The sequence below is a fragment of the Hypanus sabinus genome, chromosome 8, assembly GCF_030144855.1.
Source record: "Hypanus sabinus isolate sHypSab1 chromosome 8, sHypSab1.hap1, whole genome shotgun sequence".
Taxonomy (NCBI): Eukaryota; Metazoa; Chordata; class Chondrichthyes; order Myliobatiformes; family Dasyatidae; genus Hypanus; species Hypanus sabinus.
The window spans coordinates 113,361,677-113,383,996 of NC_082713.1; the positions used below are offsets into that span (position 1 = coordinate 113,361,677).

Below are 22,320 nucleotides of genomic sequence, written 5' to 3' on the forward strand. Positions count from 1 at the left end.
GATCTCCCAGCCACGCTCCCAGCAGCAAACCAGTCCAGGCCCGGGCGCAGAGCCCGCCAACCCCCGGCCCAAGGAACACTGGTGCTTCTACCACCAGCGGTGGGGCGCAGAAGCCTGCCGTTGTCGCCCGCCCTGCAAGTTCCCGGGAAACGCCAGGGCCAGCCGCCACTGATGGCTACAGCGGCTGGCCATCGGGATAGCCTCCTGTATGTGTTGGATAGAAGGTCGGGACGCCGGTTTTTGGTCGATACTGGTGCCGAGATCAGCGTTTTACCTCCGACGAGTTACGACACCCGCAGTAGGGCACCGGGTCCCCCCCTGAGGGCCGTGAACGGCAGCACAGTAAGGACCTATGGCATCCGTCAGGTGCAGCTACAGTTCGGCTCCAGCCAGTTCACGTGGGACTTTTCACTGGCCGCCGTAGCCCAACCGCTTCTGGGTGCAGATTTTTTGCAGGCTCACAGCCTACTGGTCGACCTGCCCAGAAAGAGACGCCGAGACCTTTCAGACGTTCTCCCTGGGTGCAGCCCAGTTGCCAGCCCCTCACCTCGGCTCCATCACGCCGTCCGACAATGACTTCACCAGGGTCCTGGCGGATTTCCCATCGGTTCTGGCACCGCAGTTCACAGCGGCCATGCCCCGACACGGCGTACAGCACCACATCCCGACCCAGGGACCATCCCTCCACGCCCACGCTTGGCGGCTTCCCCCGGACAAGCTCCGACTGGCGAAGGAGGAGTTCCAGAGGATGGAGGAATTGGGGATCATCCAGCGGTCCGACAGCCCATGGGCCTCCCCCTGCACATGTTGCCCAAAGCGACGGGAGGCTGGAGACCGTGCGGTGACTACCGCAGGCTGAACGAGACTACCACACCGGACCGCTACCCTGTGCCACACATTCAGGACTTTGCAGCAAACCTGCACGGCGCACGGATCTTCTCCAAGGTAGACCTCGTCCGAGGGTACCATCAAATCCCGATGCATCCTGACGACGTCCCCAAAACGGCTCTCATCACCCCGTTTGGCCTTTGAGTTCCTCCGCATGCCGTTTGGCCTGAAGAATGCCACACAGACGTTCCAGCGGTTAATGGACGCGGTGGGACGGGACCTGGACTTCGCGTTCATCTATTTGGACGACATCCTCATAGCCAGCAACAGTCGTCAGGAGCATCTGTCCCACCTCCGTCAACTCTGCGCCCGACTGAGTGAGTACGGTCTTACAACCAACCCCGCCAAATGCCAGTTCGGACTCGATACCATTGACTTCCTGGGCCACAGGATTACTAAAGACGGGGCAACCCCTCTGCCCGCTAAGGTATATGCAGTCCGCCACTTCCCCCGACCCACCACGATCAAAGGCCTTCAGGAATTCGTAGGTATGGTCAATTTCTACCACCGCTTCCTCCCTTCAGCTGCCCGGATCATGCGCCCCCTGTTCGCCCTGATGTCGGGTCTGAGCAAGGACATTACCTGGGACGAGGAGTCCACCGCCACTTTCGTTCAAACGAAGGAAGCTTTGGCGAATGCCGCAATGCTAGTACATCCCAGAATGGACGCCCCTACCGCCCTCACAGTGGACGCATCTAACACGGCAGTCGGTGGGGTGCTGGAGCAACTCATCGCAGGTCGCTGGCAACCCCTGGCGTTTTTCAGCAAACACCTGCGGCCACCTGAGCTCAAGTACAGTGCTTTCGACCGGGAACTGTTGGCGCTCTACCTGGCAATCCGGCATTTCAGGTACTTCCTAGAAGGTCGGCCCTTCACCGCGTTCACGGACCACAAACCGCTTACCTTTGCGTTTACGAAAGCGTCCGACCCCTGGTCGTCCCGCCAGCAACGCCACCTGTCCTACATCTCTGAATACACGACGGATGTCCGGCACGTCTCAGGTAAGGATAATGTCGTGGCGGATGCGCTCTTTCGCCCTACCGTTCATGCCCTTTCCCAAGGGGTAGACTTTGAGGCACTGGCAGAGACGCAGCAGGCGGATGAGGAGATTCCGAGTTACAGAACCGCAGTCTCCGGTTTGCAGCTCCAGGACCTCCCCGTAGGCCTGGGTGAGAGGACCCTACTCTGTGACGTCGCCACCGGCCAGCCCCGTCCCGTCGTCCCGACAGCCTGGCGGCACCATGTTTTTGACTCCATTCATAACTTGGCGCATCCCTCCATCCGGACAACTGTCCGGATGGTTTCCAGCAGGTTCGTTTGGCATGGACTCCGCAAACAGGTCAGTGAATGGGCCAAAACGTGCATGCACTGCCAGACGGCCAAGGTGCAGCGGCACATCAAAGCCCCACCGCAGCAGTTCCATCCCGCCCACTGGCGTTTCGACCACATTCATGTGGATATCATGGGCCCCCTGCCAGTGTCGCGCGGAGCGCGGCACCTCCTGACTATCGTGGACCGGTTCACAAGATGGCCAGAGGCGGTCCCGCTCACCGACACCACCTCCGAATCTTGCGCCCGAGCCCTGATCACCACCTGGATATCTCGCTTTGGTGTACCGGTCCACATTACCTCCGACAGAGGCGCCCAGTTCACCTCCAGCCTGTGGTCAGCTATGGCCAGCCTTTTGGGGACTCAGCTGCACCACACAACTGCCTACCACCCACAGTCAAACGGGCTAGTGGAGCGTTTCCACTGTCACCTGAAGTCGGCCCTCATGGCCTGCCTGCGAGGAGCCAACTGGGCGGACGAGCTTCCCTAGCATCTTGTGGTTGAGCGTGTCTGCACCTATACCACCTCCCACCCCGGCATACTTGACAGCTGTTCCATACCCTTGCCAAGATGCTCCACCCTCACCATTACCAACATCCTTTGCTCCTGCCAGATTTATAAAAACTTGCTCTCCATTCTATGTTGACAAATGCATTACTGTGCAAACATCTTAGACACCCTAGCTATATACATCTAAGACTTTTGCACAGTACTGTGCATCATAATTTTTGTGGTAGTGTGTCCATTAATCACAAATTAAAGCATTGAGGAAGATTGGAACATCGAGGCAAATGCCTGCTTCTTAATCACTGATGGATCTCTTTGCTGCCGGAGGAGGAGTCTGTGTGGCAGCTCGCTGTGGCCAGAGGGAGGCCTCTGCATTCGAGTGGTGTCTGTCTGTCTCTCACACACACATGGTCAGAGAATGCTACCGAGGTTCTACGTTTATGGATTGGACTACGGACTTATTCAGTCTTATGGATTTTATATTCTGTTTTTACCCATTCTGACATTTTATTTTGTACACAAAGAGGAGTTTGATGGTTGATGTTCTTGCTGCGTTTTGTTTTTTGATTTGGTGCAGATGAAGAGTTTTTGGGGTCAATGTTCTTGTTGCATTTTGTTACTTTTTTGTGCAGAGGAAGGGGCTTGGGGGTTGATATTCACACTGCCGTTCTTTTTAGTGTGAGGAGTGCAGATTTAATGTCTCTCTTCGTTTTGTGGCTATCTGCAGAAGACAATCTCAGAGTTGTATATTGTATACATACTGATAATTAATGGAATCTTGAATTATTTTGTTTATGGCACTTAGGCAGCTTTTAAACAAGCTTTTTCCAAAGTGTTGTGTCTCATACCGCTCTGTGAGCATTAACTTATTATCCCCACCAGAATGGGTGCCGAATGATCTCAAAGAGAACGCAAGAGAAACTACCAGTCACAAGTCCTTTTCCATTTCTAACTTCTACTATAAAACCTCCACTGTCTGCTTACTTCATTCACCATCAGTAAAATGAGTTCATCTTTAATCAACATGCCTATCAGGCCGACTTTACATTTTACAATTCCTTACATATTCCTGGTGGAGATTACAGTGCTATGCAAGAGCAATCTCATTAGACCTACTGCAATCCACTGCCCATGCTCCTGCCACTTTTCCTTTCAGGTACTAGTATGCTTTTGAACACCTGCCCTCACTGCTCCTGTCAGTGCATTCTAAACTCCGAACATTTTTCATGTCACTTCCATTTTTTGTCCTGTCTTGCCATTTTATTTTCTCTCTTCTGTGTAGACCCTTTACAATTTTAAATACCTTCTACAGAACCACTCTGTTCCAGAGAATCTTAGCATCTTCAGCACATCTTGAAACTAAACTCCATTTCTGGAAGCTTTTAAGGGAATCCTTTTCACTCCTCGAAGCTGTTATATTTTGGCACAGTGACCAAACTCGTATTTTAACACAGCTTATCATTCCCCTTTTTATGCTACGCTGCGCAGAGTCTCATCCAGTTGTTAGTGGGGCCAATCCTGGGGAACACTGGCTGGCAGCACATCAGTTAAAAAAAGTGGGCCCGCTGAAGCTGGATAACCTAAGCTGTGGCTGACCATATTAATACGGTGAGAACAAGCACTGATTCAGCACAGTCACAGTTAAAGAAAATTCCATAAACTGAAATAATCTCAGTCCTCAGTTTGGGAAGAGAATCAGTGATTTGTAAAGAGGCAGAAACAGATGCATCTGAATTCAGAGGCTGGGCAAATGTTCTTAAAGCAAGCAGGAGGTTGGGGATGATGATGATTAGAGATGATCTAATTAGCTCTCAGGCAGATCTGTTTGGATGAAAAGCTGAATTGTGTTCTAATAGTGGCAAAAATATGCAAAATTCATAGAAGAATGTAAATCTTGTCAATAATACCCCAAATCTAAACAGAAACTCATTTCCTGCAAACTATCCAAAAGATCTACCCAATTCTTTCGAAAACTCTGCATTCCCCCATCAACCCCAGAACTCTGTTCTTTCTTACACCATGTAGCAGCTGACGGCACACTGTTTACTTTGCATTTGTAACGGTAAAATCCCTATTTTTCAGGGAATTTTGAAGTATCTCTATTTCATTGCTAAGCTGGCCTCCATTGATGGCCACGTTTCCAGTAATTAGCATTTCTTTTCTTGCATTCACGCTCATTTTTACCCTATCTTACAAACAGAAGTGAAACATGAAACAATTTAAATACTTTGTTTTCCCTTCTCTACAGTAAAACTGCATTAATGCTTTAATCATCACTGTCTGTAGTTTGTATGTTCACTCCATGATCATGTGATTTTCCTCTGGATTCTTCCCACATTCTGAAGACAAGGGGCTCAAGTTTGTAATCTCTGGGCAAGCTATCTTGGTGCTACAAGTACAGCAACACTTGTGGGCTGCCCTCAGTACAATCCTCACTGATTTGATTTGGCACAACTGCTGCGTTTTCCTGTATGTTTTGATGTACACGTGACCAATAAAGCTAATCTTTATCTTTAACTGAAGCTTGGTCAATCTGCTTTATTTCTGAAGATGACACCACACACGTCTTTTATTAAATATACTACAAAACTGAAGTATTGTTTTTTTCCCCAGCTAGTCTTCCAAGAGGAGTCTTTAATCTTCTCCAGCTCATTCTTACTCTCGCTGTGGTCGGCGATCCCACTCTGCTAACACCTGGCATTACAAATTCTTGGAACAGCTGCTTCACCATGAAGAATTTTTGCCAACAATATGCAGCAATATAGAATACTGGAGGGGGGCAAGCGGCAGGGGCTCAAGTTACAAATTTGCATTATACTCCTCTACAAACAAGTGTTGCATCAGTTAACAGGTGGGACAAGATTCAGAGGAAGATGGGAGAAAGATAACTAAATAGGAAACTAACTGGGGGAGCTGTAGCTGCTCTGAAAAGGAATATTAAAATGAGCGAGGAACTGCTTGATAAAGAGGCACCTATGAGAAGAGCCATAGAAACACTAAAAATATTAAGTATGGCAGCTTAAAAGCAACTGATCATGTTTAGTGAATACTGATATATATATATCCAATGAGAACATTCCACTATATTCTGAAATTATTCCAAAAACATTCATGTTAGTCTCCAGTTTTTCCCAAACAGTTTGAAATCTGTTTTTGCTTTTCTGCACATTTTCACCTCCAACAGTTGCCCAAATTTCTAAATGCTCTTTCCCTGCATTCAGCTTGACTGAAACACTTGGTTATTCAGTGTACTTTCAATTAGATACACTTGGTAGAGGTGTTCATTTATAAAGAATATACTAACATATTTCCATACTACCCACAGTCGAAGTAACACTGATCAAACCAGTCTTTCCACCCCAACTAGCCCACACTGACCAAGATGCTCATGTAAACTAATTCCGTTAGCCCATGTTTGGCTCTTATCCCTGTAAACCTTTCCTATATGTGCCAGTCCAAGTGTCTAGTTTGATTTGTCATTACTTCCATCCAACATATCTTGGTTATTCAACATTCCTCTTTCAAATCTAGCAATCTTGTCTCATTTCTGTTTGATATCAAATACCCAATAACACCCAAGCACTTACATTACAATTAAGCCAGGGGACAATCATTTTGATCATCTTCAATAATTCCATTTAATGCTGGAATGGCTTCTTTGATCTATAATGCGCCCCATCATCATAAACACAAGAGATTCAGCAGATGCTAGAACTCTTGAACAACACACACAAAACGTTGGTAAGTCTGCCAGCATCCATGGAGTGGAATAAACTATTGGCATTTCGGGCTAATACCCTTCATCAGGTCCTGACCAATGATCTTGGCTCAAAGCTGATTAGTTATTCCCTTCCAGAGATGCTACCTGACATGCCAAGCTCACCCAGTATTTTGTGTACATAATCCAACATCCTATTCATTTTTCATGGAGCAGAAAAATCAGCAGAGTTAATAAGACCTGTTTCCATCAAAACTATGCTACCTTTAATATTTGAGTTCTCAACCTTTTGATTACTCCCATCCCAATAGAATACAGTAAAAACAGTATTATCCAGACAAGGTAGACACTAATCTGGAGTAAAAGACAAAATGTTGGAAGAGCTCAGTAGGTCATGCAGATCTGTAGTCAGGGGGTGGATCAATATTTGAGGCCAAGATTCTGCATTGTTCTGATGAAGGGACTGGACCGAAAATGTTGAATATCCATGCACCTCAACAGCTGCTATCTGATCCATCACATTTCTCCAGCAACTTGTTATTTTTTTCTTGATTATGCAGCACACACCCAACGTGGCAGGTGCTAAATAATCAAATATGTCAGTTAAACATGAATTAGGCTTAATCTCTTGATCTGGTCCTCCTTGGGACATGTTGTTCCCTCAATTACTATAAAGTCTAAGAGATAAATTTTACTGCAATTTGCCCCGGTGCTATCCAACCAAATCATGTCAAAAAGAAACTTTATAAATTGTTTCTGAATTATATGTCAGATTGGGCAATAAATCAGCCAGTACTAATTCCCTGCTACCATGTTAAAGGTCAAAATGCCACAGTAGCATAGCGGTTAGCATGATGCTATTAAAGCTTGTAGTGTTTGAATTCATTTCTGGTGTTGTTCTGTAAGGTGTCTCTGTACTTTCTTCTTGTAGAATGTATGGTTTTCCGCAGGTGCTCTTTCTCCTCCCACAGTTCAAACACGTACCAAGTAGGTTAAATGGCCAATACAATTTGTCCCTTTATTAGGTTAAGGTTAATCAGGTTTGTCAGAGGTTGCAGGGGCACTGCGGTTCAAAGGGCCAAGGACCTACTACATGCTGTTATCGCTGAAATAAAAAATGAAAATTAATATTTCCCATCCTTCCATCAGCAGGATGCATGTCTTCTTACCAGATAATAGCAGTGGGTCTCTGTCTAGGTTTTTCTTCACGTGGTCAGACTCTCCAGTAAGTGAGCTTTCATCAATCTTTAGATCATTTCCATGAATAAGTACACCATCAGCAGGTAGGAGGTCACCTGAAATGCAGAAAACCAAAATTTATCGTTGGTCTCCTGAACAGTTCTCACAAGGCTAATGCAGCCCGTTAACAGTTAGATGTTTCCCCAATCTCCAACACATAGCAAGTTGCTACTCTGCAGACAATATTGACGTTTAAAACATTAAGCTTTTAAGACATTTTCCTTGTCCAAAAATCAAAAAAAGCTTCAACATTAGAAGGGAGATCAGGAAGAGACAATTATAATCATAGTTATACCATAGTAATCACTCTTAAAGACATAATAATCATTGTACGAGTTCATTCATCATGTGTCACAGATGCAGAGAGGTTATGAAGACTGATTGCATTTTGTGAACACAATATTCACAAATGAGGTGTTTAAGAGTTCAGACCAAACAAAGCAAATAATTCATACTTTGAGAACCTAAAGTGATTAGATTTCATTTGGAAATGTTTGCTTTTCCAAGTTGAGTTTTTACTGTAGTTTTTCTGAACTGCCCATGAGCACTACCTCACTATTTTGTTCTTTTTCTGGACTACTTAATTATTTTATATACTTATTGTAATATTCTATGTTGCACTGTACTACTACCAATAAATTTCATGACATGTCGATGGCAATAAATTCAATTCTAATGAGGCAGTTGACCACATTGATGAGGATAAATTCATCCTCTTTCTAAGCATTAACACTGCTGTTCCAAATAAACCATTTTCATCACATAATGTATGAGAATGGTAATGACTGCAAAGTTAGTATTGTCCATTCACTCCATCTTATTTGCAGCCCCACTAGCTACCGGACAAACCCATACAATGGGCTCATCTATCTGTATAAATATATTAACTCCAACCTAGTGCACAATTATGCTGCAGTTGTTAATATAGCACCTTATTTAATTCAGTCAGGAAATTCCCATGCATCACATTCACTTTGTTCCTCCCCCGCCCCCCCCCAATGTTATTTGTTACATCCTCAAACTCAAGCCAATTTGTCAAACATTTCCCTTTCATAAAATAGTAACTCTGATTACCTGTTTTCTAAATATCCTATTTATCTTTCTAATGCTTGTGCAATTGGCATACAATTTCCAGTTTTGTGTTTCTTTCAACAGTAGCAACACATCTGGAACTAATTTCCTGACTCCCCTCTTGTACCCTAGGATGCAGGCCAAGCATTTAGCTCCATTCATTTGCCTAGCACTTTACTTTTTTGATGATAGATGGTTTTAAGTTCTCGTCTCTCTCAATCCTTTGTTATTGTTTTTTTAAAAAGAAACACTGACATGTCAGAATGCCAGTATTGCTTCCAATCAATCTAGTTCCTATTTTTCACCATTACCACTTTACTGCACCAGAGATCACTAATTGGGTTTATTAGCCACAGTAATAAGGAGTTTGTACGTTCTCCCTGTGGCTGTGGGTTTCCTCCAGCTGCTCCGGTTACCTCCCACATTCCAAACACTTATGGGTTCGTGTCAAGTTGCGAGCACACTACGTTAATAGCGAAAGCTCGAGGGCTGCCCCCAGCACAAACACTGTTGGTCATTGACGCAAATGACACATTTTACTGTATGCTTTGATGTATGTGTGACAAGTAAAGCTAATATTTAATCTTTAAAATTTTTATCCATGTTGGATAGCACTTGCTACATTGCTACATTTGTGGAAAGTGAGAAAGACCCATAAAATGAGTACACCACTTCAAGTATAGTATTTCTCTGCCCCCCCCAACTTAAAACACATTTACTGAAGGGTTTCCATGAATAGTCAGGTACAAAATTTACTTACCATATTTAACTTGAGCAATGTCACCAACCACCAACTCTGCCACAGGTATCTGGATAACCTGGCCACCTCTTATCACGGTGAATTTCTGCTCCTGTTCTATTCTGTTTTGTAGACCTCTAAATTGTTTTTCCTTACTCCAGTCATTGAATGCTGTGACCAATACCACACAAATAACAGAAACAAGAATGGCAACTCCTTCAATCCAACCGGTCTCTGCTTCACTTTCATCGTCAACGTTATCTGTAACTCTACCACAAGCTGCAGAAAGAACAGATGACAGAACATAAGGGATAGCACAGATTTTACACACACACACACGGGATAGGAGTAAGGCAAACTTTACAATCATGAATTAAATCATTTAATAGTTTACTGTATTTTCACCATAAACTTGAAACTGACAGTAACACTAGAGCAAGGTAGCACATAACAAAATATTAAGTGTTTTTAATAACCAAAATTGATATGGCTGAGAGAGGACCAATTAATCTGGAACTTGAATGCTCCAAGAATACTTTCTGAATGGAGAATTTCCTAAGAGGCACTACAGCACAAACTTTTTGGTGCACTTATTAACCATTTAATTTGAACTATCATTTTTATGCTCAGTTTGCTCAAGCAAATAAAAAATTGCAAGCAGTCATTTTTAGCCAAAATATACAATTAATGAAGAAAATCATGCTTGCAAGATCAGTGAAATAATCAAATAAGCGAAGACATCGAATTACTGAGTACACCATACCCTAAGTGTGGATACGAATCATTGAATTCACAAACAAATGCAAATATAAGCAATATTGAGCATTTTTGAAAAATGATGGGGGGGGGACTTTGGGGTTCTCATATTTAACGGTCGTTCATTCTTTGGGGGACTTCTGTTTTCGTGGATGTTTTTCAAAGAAAAGGCATTTCAGGATGTATACTGTATACATTTCTGACATTAAATTAAACCTTTGAAATTGAAAATTTGCTCCGATAAAACCATCTGCTTCTGGGAAAACAATATGAAATTTCTTCAAACTGGGTGGAATTATCGTCAATGTTTTCTTTTTGTTTGAAAATCCTCTTTTAGATCTAAGTAGCGAATACAATGATAGATTGCATATATTTATCACCAGAAGGACAACTATATTAGAACTTTACACCAGCTCTTGGCCCCAGATGATGACAGATCATTGACAATTTTCACCATGGTGCAACAATTAGCCACTCAATTTTCAACACCCGAGGAAATCCTTGTAGGGGTACTGACTTAGCCACAGTGAAAACAAATTTCTTTCATGTTTGGACCATGTATCCTTTTGTACTAATTTATCTTAAACACATGTTAATCAAATGTTGAAACATTTACTACATTTCCAGAGTATTTACAAGCACATTTGTAGACCAAATAACCAGACATCTCTACCTTCAAGAGGTCTTCTAAGTAACTCAGTTTCATAGGTAGTTAGGGACAATCACAACTATACTGGTGCTAGCATTGCTCACATCCCGCAAATCAATATAAACACTGTTTGGTTGGTCTGCAAATATGCCTGAAAATAACTTGGAGGTGTAATGAGTTAAGAGTCATTTTAACAGCTATTTTATTATTGCCTAGTGATTAGCATTTGCAATACTGCTAAGTATCGGCTCCTCAAGGTAGCTAAAGCCTGGGGAGGTAGTGCAGATAAGCTTCCATTATCTATTAAATGCTCCCAACCTTTTAGATAATGACTCTAGAGGACATCAACTTGAAAGTAATCAGCAAAGTCACTTTGCAAATTTATCATAAATCAGTAAATTGAGCTCATTTAATAGATACTATATGGATCACAAAGGAAATTAGTATCAAAGTAGCATTATAAGTGCACAGATATACAAATATTAGGAGAGAAGAAAGAATAAAAAATAAGTTACCTCAAACAGTCTAACAAAAGGGGATTGTCACTTCCCAGGCTACAGGTCGACTCATTGTAGAGTCTAATGGCCAAGGGTAAGAATGAACTCAAATAGCTCTTTTTGGAGCGGCACAGTGGTCGTAATCTATTACTAAAAGTGCTCCTCAGTTCAGCCAAGGAGGCATGCAAAGGGTGAGAAGCATTGCCTAAAATTGCCAGGATTTTCCATAGAGCCTTTTTTTTTTAAAGCCACAGTCTACAGTTTGACACCTATAACAGAGCTAGCCTTTCTAATCAATTTATTGAGCCTGCTGGCATCACTTGTCTTGATGCCATTGCCTCAGCACACCACCACATAGAAGACTGTACTGGCAACAGACTGGTAGAACATGTGAAGGAGAGGCCTGCATACTCCAAAGAACCTCAAGTCTCCTCAGGAAGTAGAGGCAATTCTTATACACAGCCTCTGTGTTGGTGCTCCATTGTCATCCAGGTTCACACCCAGGTACTTGTAGGTCCTCACCACATCCACACCTTCACCATTAACAATAACAGGGAGCAGTGGAGGCTTAGTCTTCCTATGTTGTATCACCATCTCCTTTGTCTTACTGATATCAAGCTGCAGATGATTCAGCTTGCACCATTCGACAAAGTCCTCCACCAGGGCCCTGTATTCATCTTCCCTTTATAAACCCAACTATTGCTGAGTCATTAGAGAATTTCTGCAGATATGACATGACTCAGTGTTGTATCCAAAGTATACATGGTAAATAGGGAAGGAAGCAATACAGTCCCCTGTGGGGTCCCAGTGCTGCTTACAGCCATGTCTGACACACAGCTCTGAAGCCACACAAACTGCGGTCTGCCAGGCAGGTAGCCCATTATCCAGGAAGTGCCATCCCGCATTTAGTGGAGCTTTTACCCAGCAATGAGGGCTCTATGGTTTTAAAGGCATTTGAGAAATCAAAAAACATAAGACCACTGACACAGGAACAGAATTAGGACATTTGGCTCAACGAGTCTGCTCCACCATTCAGTCATGGCTGATCCTTTTCCCTCTTCTCAGCCCCACTCCTTGGCCTTCTCTCCGTAACCTTTGATGCCACATCTAATCAAGAACCTATCAAGCTCTGCCTTAAATACACCCAATGACCTGGCCTCCACAGCTGCCTGTGGTATCAAATTCCACAGCTTCACCACCCTCTGGCTACAGAAATTTCTATGCACCTCTGTTTTAAAATTGATGCTCCTCTATCCTGAGACTGTGCCCTCTTGTCCTAAACTCCCCCACCATGAGAAACAACCTTTCCACATCTACTCTATCTAGGCCTTTCAACATTCGAAAGGTTTCAATGAGATGCCCACCTCTTCCTTCTAAATTCCAGTGAGTACACAGCCAGAACTATCAAATATTCCTCGTATGATAACCCTTTCACTTCTTGAATCATCCTTGTGAACTTCTCCAATGCCAGCACATCTTTTCTTAGATGAAGAGCCCAAAACTGTTCACAATAATCAAGCTGAGGCCTCACTAGTGCCTTCTAAAGCTTCAGCATCACACCCCTGCTCTTGTATTCTAGACCTCTCAAAATAAATGCTAACATTACACTTGCCTTTTTCACCACCAACTCAACCAGCAAGTTAACCTTTACGGTGTTCTGCACAAGGTCTCCCAAGTCCCTCTGCAATGCAGAGTTTTGGATTTTCTCCCCATTTAGAAAATAGTCTGCACATTTATTTCTACTACTAAAATGCCTGACCATGCATTTTCCAATATTGTATTTCATTTGCCACTTTTCTTGTCCATCCTCCTAATCTGTCCAAGGCCTTTTGCAGCCTGTTTCCTCAACACCATCTGCCCCTCCAATCTTCATATCATCTGCAAACTTGGCAACAAAGCCAGCTATTCCATCATCTAAATCATTGATATACAGTATAAAAAGCAGTCCAAACACTAACCCCTGCAGAACACCTCGTCACTGGCAGCCAACCAGAAAAGAATCCTTTTATTCCTACTCGATGCCACTTAACAATCAGCCAATGCTATAACCATGCCAGTAACTTTCCTGTAATACCATGGACTCTTAACTTGGTAAGCAGCCTCATGTTTTGCACCTTGTCAAATGCCTTCTGAACAACCATATATACAAAATCCACCGCATCCCCTTATCTATCCTACTTGTCATCTCCTCAAAGAATTCCAATAGGTCCATCAAGAAAGATTTTTCCTTAAGGAAACCATGCTAACTTTGTCCTGTGTCACCAAGTACCCTATAACCTCAGCTTTAACAATTAACTCCAACATCTTCCTAACCACTGACTGAGGTAAGGCTAACTGGTTTATAATTTCTTTTCTGCTGCCTTTTCCTTTCTTAAAGAGTGGAGTGGCATTTGCAATTTTCCAGTCCTTTGGCACCATGCCAGAGTCCAATGATTTATGAAAGATCATTACTTTCACAATCTCTATTGTTACCTCTTTCAGAACCGCAGGGTACAGTTCATCTTGTCCAGGTGACTTAGGTACCCATAAGTCTTTCAACTTTTTGAGCACCTTCTCCCTTGGAATAGTAACTGCACTCACTTCTCTTCCCTCACACCCTTCAACATCAGGCACACTGCTAGTGTCTTCCACAGTGAAGACTGATGCAAAATACTCATTTACTTCATCTGCCCTCTCCTTGTCACCCATTATTATTTCTCTGGCCTCATTTTCCAGCTGTCCTACATCTCTTATTTATTTAAAGTTTTTACCATCCACTTTGGTACTGTGTGCTAGCTGGCCTTCACATGTCATCTTTTCCCTCCTAATGATTCTTTTAGTTACTTTCTACAGGTCTTTAAAAGCTTCCCAATCCTCCATCTTCCAGCTAATTTTTGCTTTGTTGCATGCCCTCTTTTGTTTTTACATTAGCTTTGACTTCCTTTGTCAGCCACTGTTGTACTAGAGTATTTCTTCATTTTTCAAACACATCTAACCTGCATCTTCCTCATTTTTTCTAGAAACTCATGCTATTGCTGCTCTGCTGTCATCCCTACCAGCAGCTCCTTCCAACTTACTTTGGCCAACTCCTCCCTCATACCACTGTAATTTCCTTAACTCCCCTGAAATTCTGCTATGTCAGACCTTACTTTTTCACTATCAAATTTTGAGCTGAACTCAATCATATTGTGTTTACTGCCTCCTAAAGGTACGTTTGACTTAAGCTCCCTAATCACCTGTGGTTCATTACATAACACCCAATGCAGTATAGCTGATCCCCTAACAGGCTCAATGAAAAACTGCTCTAAAACTGCTCATAGGTATTCAACAAACTCATTCTCTTGAGATCCATTACCAACCTGATTTTCCCAATCAAACTGCATGTTGAAATCTACCATGACTATCATAACATTGCCCCTTTGACACGTCTTCTATTTCCCATTGTAACCTGTGGTCCACATCCCAGGTGCTGTTGGGAGGCCTGTATAGAACAGTCATCAGGGTCCTTTTACCCTTGCAGTTTCTTAACTCAACCCACAAGGATTCAAAATCTTCCGATCCTATGTCACATCTTTCTACTGATTTGATGCCATTCTTTACCAGCAGAGCCACTCCACCCCCTCCGCCAACCTTCCTAACCCTCTGATAAAGTGTGTAACTTTGAACATTCACCTCCCAACTACAACCATCCTTCCGCCAGGATTCAGTGATGGCAACAGTGTCATACCTGACCATCTGTAAAAGTGCAACAAGATCATCCATCTATTTCTTATACTCTGTTCATTGAGATACAAGACTAAGTACTGTGTTTGCTACCCTTTTAGATTCTGCATCTCTAATGCACTAATACTCACCCTGCTGGCTGCAATTTTGTCCTATCATCTGCTTGCCCTTCCTGACAATCTGACTGCATGCTATGCTCACAGTGTTTATCCAAATGGGAGTAAGCTCTTTTCAGCAGGTAGATGACAGCATCGTTGACTCCAATGTGCTCCAGGCAGGCTAACAGCTGTAATAATGCTGAATAAATTACCAAAATCCATTTCCAACTTGCTCTGGTTGAGAATAAGTGATACAGCTTCAAGTTGATGCTAGCACTTAAGCATCCAGTACAACTGTTAGGAGCAGTTTACTGATTTGATTCAGTTTTAATTATTTGTTTCTCAAATTTTTGAACTGAGCACATGTACTCAACATACACAAGGATTTTGAAGCCGCTTTGCTAAGGCAGTAATGCAGTTTTTTCCTGGATCACAATCCTGGGATAAAAGTTTGTAGAGGTTTCATATCTATTAATTTAGTGGTAACATTTTAGCTACAAGTTGTTAAAACTGAAATTTTTAATACTTGCCTTCATTTTTCCCTCCAGGGGGTTTATAGAAAGAAAGGCCTAGTGATATTATGGCTGCAATTTCTAAAATAATTAATGTGACATCTTGTAGAGCTTCCCATACTAGCTGAAGAAAAGTTTTTGCTTTTTTAGGCGGTATAGAATTTTCCCCAAAAGCTTGATGCCGCTTGCTGAGATCTACAGGATCGCCAGATAACCCTGTGGAAAGATAAAGACAAAATTCAGTGCTATTTCATACATATACCTGGAGCAAGCAACGGTAACAAGTAACCAGTAAAGTGAAAATTGGAAAGGTGCAAATCTGATCTGAAAGACAACTGCAGACAGGAAAAAATATCCATTGTGGCAACAGAAGACCAAGCTTAATGGGCAAGTGCTACAAAACAGGAATTGATATAAATGGGTACATGATGATCAGCACAGCTATGGCCTGAAGGGTCTTTTCCACATTGTGTGACATGGTCTATGTATCAGAAATCTTTCTACTATCCTATTTTATGCTCATCACTGCAATTCAAAAATAAGCACAAATATATGATTGACAATCAAGTAGGAAAGTAAACATTGTACTGACCTCATGGTATCTAAGAAATAACCAGCAAAAGGAAACTGAAGAGATCAAACTATTTCACAATCCCATTATCGAATTTGGGAGATGCATAAAGTTAGGGACATGCTCTGTTTAAGCATGAGATAACTACTAGTGGGCAAAGCTTCTCCTGCAGTAGGTTTACTATACAGTGAAACAAATTTTCACTAAGACAACATTCAAATCTCTGGTTTACCTGTCTACTTTAGATGAAAAACAATTAAACTGCCTGTTGTAAATAATTTATTGACCAACTAACTCACCAGAAAAATGTTATTTCAGGATTGTGAATATACTGAAACCAAGATACTCTGATAGCAGCTCGCTAATTTCAATGGCTGCTTCAGGGAACGCCACATCAAGCAAAATGAAGACTTTCAAAGCAAATTTATCACAGAATGCATATCACCATATACTACTGAGATTTGTTTTCATGTAAGCATTCCCAGTACAAAGAAATACAACAGAATCAATAAAAAAAACTACAGAAAGACTAAAAAACCAATGTGCAAAAGAGAATCTATGGAAAAGAAAAAATATACATACACTAAACACATACACACACAGAAAGAAATACAGAAGTAAATAAATAAAACTGAGAATATGCTTTGTAGAGTCCTTGAAAGTGAGTTCAAGCTTGTGGAATCAGTTTAGAAGCCTGATGGTTATACGGTAAAAATTGCTCCTAAACCCGGTGGCATGGGACTTGAGGCTCAGCTACCAGGTAATGACACCACTATGCCACCTATGGGATGAGACTTCTTTAAATGGATGTAAAGCTATTTTTAAATAAGTAAACTTTCTATATTGGCATGCAGTGGGATTCTCTACATTGTAGCCAAGCCCCTCATTCTACAGAACTTCTTGGAGAACAGCAAATGGCAAACCAGGATGACAATTATGGAGAAGGGAAGCGAAAGGAATGACATTTCAATGGAAGAGTGCAAAGGAGTTGACCAATGGTATCAGGTGTAACTATATTAGCAGAATTGTCTGCAATTTCACAGGATCACTAATGCAGAAGAGTTAATAGTATATTTTTCTGTCGATATTAACTAAATACTTTGAACAATTTTCCTATAGGGCACAGTATTTTTGGAAAGTATCTTGTCTTGCCAAGTTTTAGGTTTCGGAAAACTAACCTACAAAAATAAAATTAGGCTAATCCAATTGAACAGTGAATTTATGATTATTGTACCCCAAATCTGTCATAAAAGTACAAATACACTGTTGAGATTCTGAAACTCTACTAGTTTCAGTGAACTCTGGTGCTTTCAATGGATGATATGTGGCCTTAATTTTGTTGAAATCCAACAATACTAGCAGTTTCCACATCTAATACATTAATTGTTCTATTGTACAAGTTGCCTCTTGGTAAAACTCAAATCATAAAATCACAGAACGTTTACAGTACAAGGTGCAGCCATTCAGCTCTTCACATCACACTAACTTGCTACCAGAAACACTTTATGGCCCCTTTTCCACAGCCTTCCAAATTTGCTGCACCATTTACCCAATTCCCTTTTGAAGGACACCATGGAACCACACCTGCAACCAATAATACATTCTACATTCCTATTACATGTTGCATTGCACAGACTTCAACTTAATGGCATTTATCCTCTTGTACATCTTTCACCTACAAATGATGCCTCCACTAAGAAAATGAAATCTCAAGTTAGTGGATATACTTCCTTTATACTGTCCTTCAGCTCCTCGAACTAAAACAACTCCAGAGTTCATCCCCCAACAGATTTTGGGATGGTCCACGAACACATTACAATTACTTTTTTCCTCTTTTGCACCAACTTTTATTGTAACTTGCAATAATTTTATTGCCCTGTACTGTTGCCATGAAACAAATTTTACATCATCACTGATTTTGTCTCTAATGATAGAGCCATCGGGCAGGTGGGATTTGTCAGCCTTGGACAGCAGCCCACCTAGAAGGAAAACTGATTTTAAACTCCTGCTGCCTTGCAGCCATACCCACCCATGAGAAAGACTTTAGGAGTAAACCCCGAGGAAGAATTACGGAGCTGGGTCGCTAAGGCCATTTGATGTTGTTTACAATTTCATTCTGGCAACCTCTACGTTGACACTGGTGCCAAGCTGCATCAATGCTTGCCCTTCCCTTGGACTACATCAGTGACATGGAGAGGCGGAACCTGCTGCATGGGCAACAGCCAGTTCTTCAAATCTTCCCACCCTGGGGAGAACACAGTCCAGAGGCGGAAGTTCATGAACCCCTGGGATCGACAGCTGCCTACTGATAGAACCAGAATTATACAGTTCAGAGGATAGGTGAATGACATGAAACTTATTTCTTTCCACAGATGCTGCTTGACCACCTGAATTCTTCCCAAAATTGTTTCTTATAAATACATCTTATAAACCATTTTCTCAATTCACCCTGCCACTTTTTTTGACTTGTGTATTATACACCCAATCCTTTTGCTCCTGTATCTCTTTATCCATTATGGCCTCTTTAACAAAACTGTATCAACCTAATTGTGTTAAACTTCCATGTGCCACATTTCTGTAATTCTATGAGTTTATACATTATTCCAGTTTTGCCTCATCTGCACATTTAGTGATGGTGGTTTATAAATGTAAATAAAGCAAAAAACTTTCAGGAACACCACTAATTGCCTGCAAAATTACAATGTTTCTCTACTGTTAACTTAGCCAACTTCACATCTATCATTTCAATAGCCCTCTTATACCCTGTTGTTTGCAGATACACTTTTGCATATCAATTTATAGTCAGAGTAATACAGCAAACAGAATTAAAGCCATTCATCTCAACTTGTCCAGACCAAACAGATGCCTAATTTAGCCATAACCCTCTAAACCCTTTCTATCCATGTATTTACTCAAATGTCTTTTAAATGTTATATTACAGTACCTGCACCAACCACTTCCTCTGGCAGCTTATTCCATATAAGCACCGCCCTGTGTGAAGAAATTATCCCTCAGATCCCTTTGAAATCTTTCACCTCTCACATTAAACCCATGCCTTCCAGTTTTTAGTTCCCCTTTCCTGGGGAAAGAACTCTGCTCATTCTATCTATACCCCTCGGTTTTCTACACTCCAATGAGTCACAAAAAGTGTAAGATGCTTATCAATAATAAATTAGAGGTCCTGATTTTCAGGTGTGTGTCCACATACATTACATATATCACATTAACCCTAATTCCAATGCTCAAAAAAAAATCAAACTCATTAAACATAATTTGCCCGTAATTCCATGCTGACTTACCCTAGCCAATTCATTTCCCTCTAAGTGACTTAATCCTTTTCTAGATCAACATTTCGTTTAGCTTGTACCAATGCATTGATATTGCCTGGACTATTAATGCTGGATTATTTTTGAATAAGGGAATAACATTCAAAGTAAACTATCATAGCATGTGTAAACATAAAGGGTGGATTGTGGTGCATTGGTTAATCAGGGTAGCCACATATTTGGGACAACTCTTAAAGAACACAATCTAAATCAAGAAAATAGCCAGATTTCCTTCATCTGGGGCACTATACCGTTTAATATGGATAAGAGACAGTTGCTGAACAATTTCTAACCAGCATCACTCGCTTGAACTTATGTGGCCATTAAACACTACACCGTGCTTACAGCAAATAGTTTTCAAAATTGTGTCAGTTGAGTGTGAGTTCAAAAAGCAGTGATTTTTGTTACTGACAGTTGGCAAGAAATAAGCAGCAAGATAATTTTGAAGGTATCGACAATCATCTTGAATAGTATCATGAAAATGAAGATCTGGCAGACACAATCATTGATAGCATTATATGAAAGCAGTCCATTATCTGCCCTAAGTGACTGTGCTAAATTTTTCATTTACAGTCAATCAAAAGAGCAGAGTGTTGGCTGTCTGTGGCATCAGTGGAGTTTTTAAAAAATGGAAAAATCATTGCACTGGGACAGTTGCACACTTTCAAGCTCAAGACTGGGTTCAGTGGTTTGAGTAGCATCACAAACAGGGGGTAACATGACTTCTGTGCCTCATCACGTCATTCGATCTCCACGAAGCGTTGCAGAACTGCCTTCTTGGCTGTTGAATCCCATTGTTATCTCATCTGCCCATTCTGCTGGAGCTGACTTCACATTCTAGGGCAGACAAGTCCCTATTTCAGCGGGGTATGGCCAATGTCCCATGCAAACAGCTACTTGAAGCTACAGGTGAGAGGAGAGTGCCCAGTACAAACCAAGGAGAGTGAGCTGCCACAGAATGGACACAAGCCCCTCCAGAGGTGCACATGTACACTGGATGAATTCCTCCATTGATAACTAGTAGGAACTAATACACTGTTTTATATTACAGAAGTAGCATTGGTAATGTTCTAATATGCCCTGCATTTCACTTAAATACATAATTTGTTGCTCAGTTAAACAGTTTATCTTTTTTTAAAATCCTTTTTAACTGCTTCCACAAAACTTTGGCCAATTGGGGCAGCCACTTAATTGGACCAAAATGTACTGACCCTAACCCTAACCCTAACGCGGGACCCTGATGCGTCCCAATTAACAGCATCACAGTAGGACTGAGAGAGGAGACAAAGAAACTATTTTACTAAACCAAACTATACATACTGACAAAAACCAATGTACAAAAGACAAAATGTGCAAATACTGAGAACAAATTGTAGAGAGTGTTTGAAACTGAGTCTGTAGGTTGTAGAATCAGCTCAGAGTTGTGACGAGTGAAGTTATCCATACTAGTTCATGATTTTATGGTTGTAGGGTAATAACTGTTCCTGAACCTGGTGGCATGGGACCAGGTAGCAGCAAGGCAGCATAGTCAAGATCAGGAGTTCCCAACCCTTTTTAATGCCATGGACCCCTACCATTAACCGAGAGGTCTATGGATCCCAGGTTGGGAACCCCTTATCCGGATGATAGATTATTAAAGACACCTATGCTATTTTCTTATGGAAGCACTCAATTTCAGTGTGCTCAATGGTGAGGAGAACTTCATCTGCAATGGATTGAGCGGTGCCCACCATTTTCCGTGGCCTTTTCCATTCCTGTACATTTTTGTTTCCATACCAGGTCATGATGCAACCCACTAGGATACCTTCCTCTATGGATCTATAGATGTTTGTGACACACCAAATCAATGCAAACTTCTAAGAGGCATTGTCACCAAACACTTGTGTCAGTCCCAGGACAGTTCCTTTGATAGGCTGGCTTCTAAACCTCTCCACCTCCATTCCCTTAATGAGAACTGGCTCATTCACTACTCCAATCCTCTAGAAACACAGAAAATCTACAGCTCAACACAGGCCCTTTGGCCCACAAAGTTGTGCCGAACATGTCCCTACCTTAGAAATGATTAGGCTTATCTACAGCCTGCTATTTTACTAAGCTCCATGTACCTATCTAAAAGTCTCTTAAAAGACCCTATCGTATCCACCTCCACCACCATAGCCGACAGACCATTCCATGCACTCACCACTGAGTAAAAACTTACCCCTGACATCTCTTCTGTAGCTCCTCCCCAGCACCTTAAACCTGTGCCCTCTTGTGGCAACCATTTCAACCCTGGGTAAAAGCCTCTGACTATCCACACGATCAATGCCTCTCATCATCTTGTACACCTCTATCAGGTCACCTCTCATCTTCCGTCGCTCCAAGGAGAAAAGGCCAAGTTCACTCAACCTATTCTCATAAGGCATGCTCCCCAACAACCTTGTAAATCTCTTCTGCACCTTTTCTATGGTTTCCACATCCTTCCTGTAGTGAGGCAACCAGAACTGAGCACAGAACTCCAAGTGGGGTCTGACCAGGGTCCTACAGAGCTGCAACATTACCTCTCGGCTCCAAAATTCAATTCCACAATTGATGAAGGCCAATACACCGTACACCTTCTTAACCACAGAGGCAACCTGCGCAGCAGCTTTGAGTGTCCTATGGACTTCGACCCCAAGATCACTCTGATCCTCCACACTGCCAAGAGCCTTACCATTAATACTATATTCTGCCATCATA

The 22,320-nt window shown here is 42.2% G+C and overlaps 1 protein-coding gene across 6 annotated transcripts in view; it reads right to left on the bottom strand.

Annotated features, from left to right (window-relative positions):
• Nucleotides 1-22,320, bottom strand: part of LOC132398346 (plasma membrane calcium-transporting ATPase 1-like) — a 124,625-nt gene that overhangs the window by 43,722 nt on the left and 58,583 nt on the right. For all 6 annotated transcript variants that reach the window (XM_059977634.1, XM_059977640.1, XM_059977639.1 and 3 more), the window contains exons 3-5: nucleotides 15,724-15,921; nucleotides 9,513-9,770; nucleotides 7,612-7,737 (exon numbers count right to left, since the gene is read on the bottom strand). In XM_059977634.1, coding sequence (XP_059833617.1) covers nucleotides 7,612-7,737; nucleotides 9,513-9,770; nucleotides 15,724-15,921 — 582 coding nt within the window. The remainder of the gene's footprint in view (nucleotides 1-7,611; nucleotides 7,738-9,512; nucleotides 9,771-15,723; nucleotides 15,922-22,320) is intronic.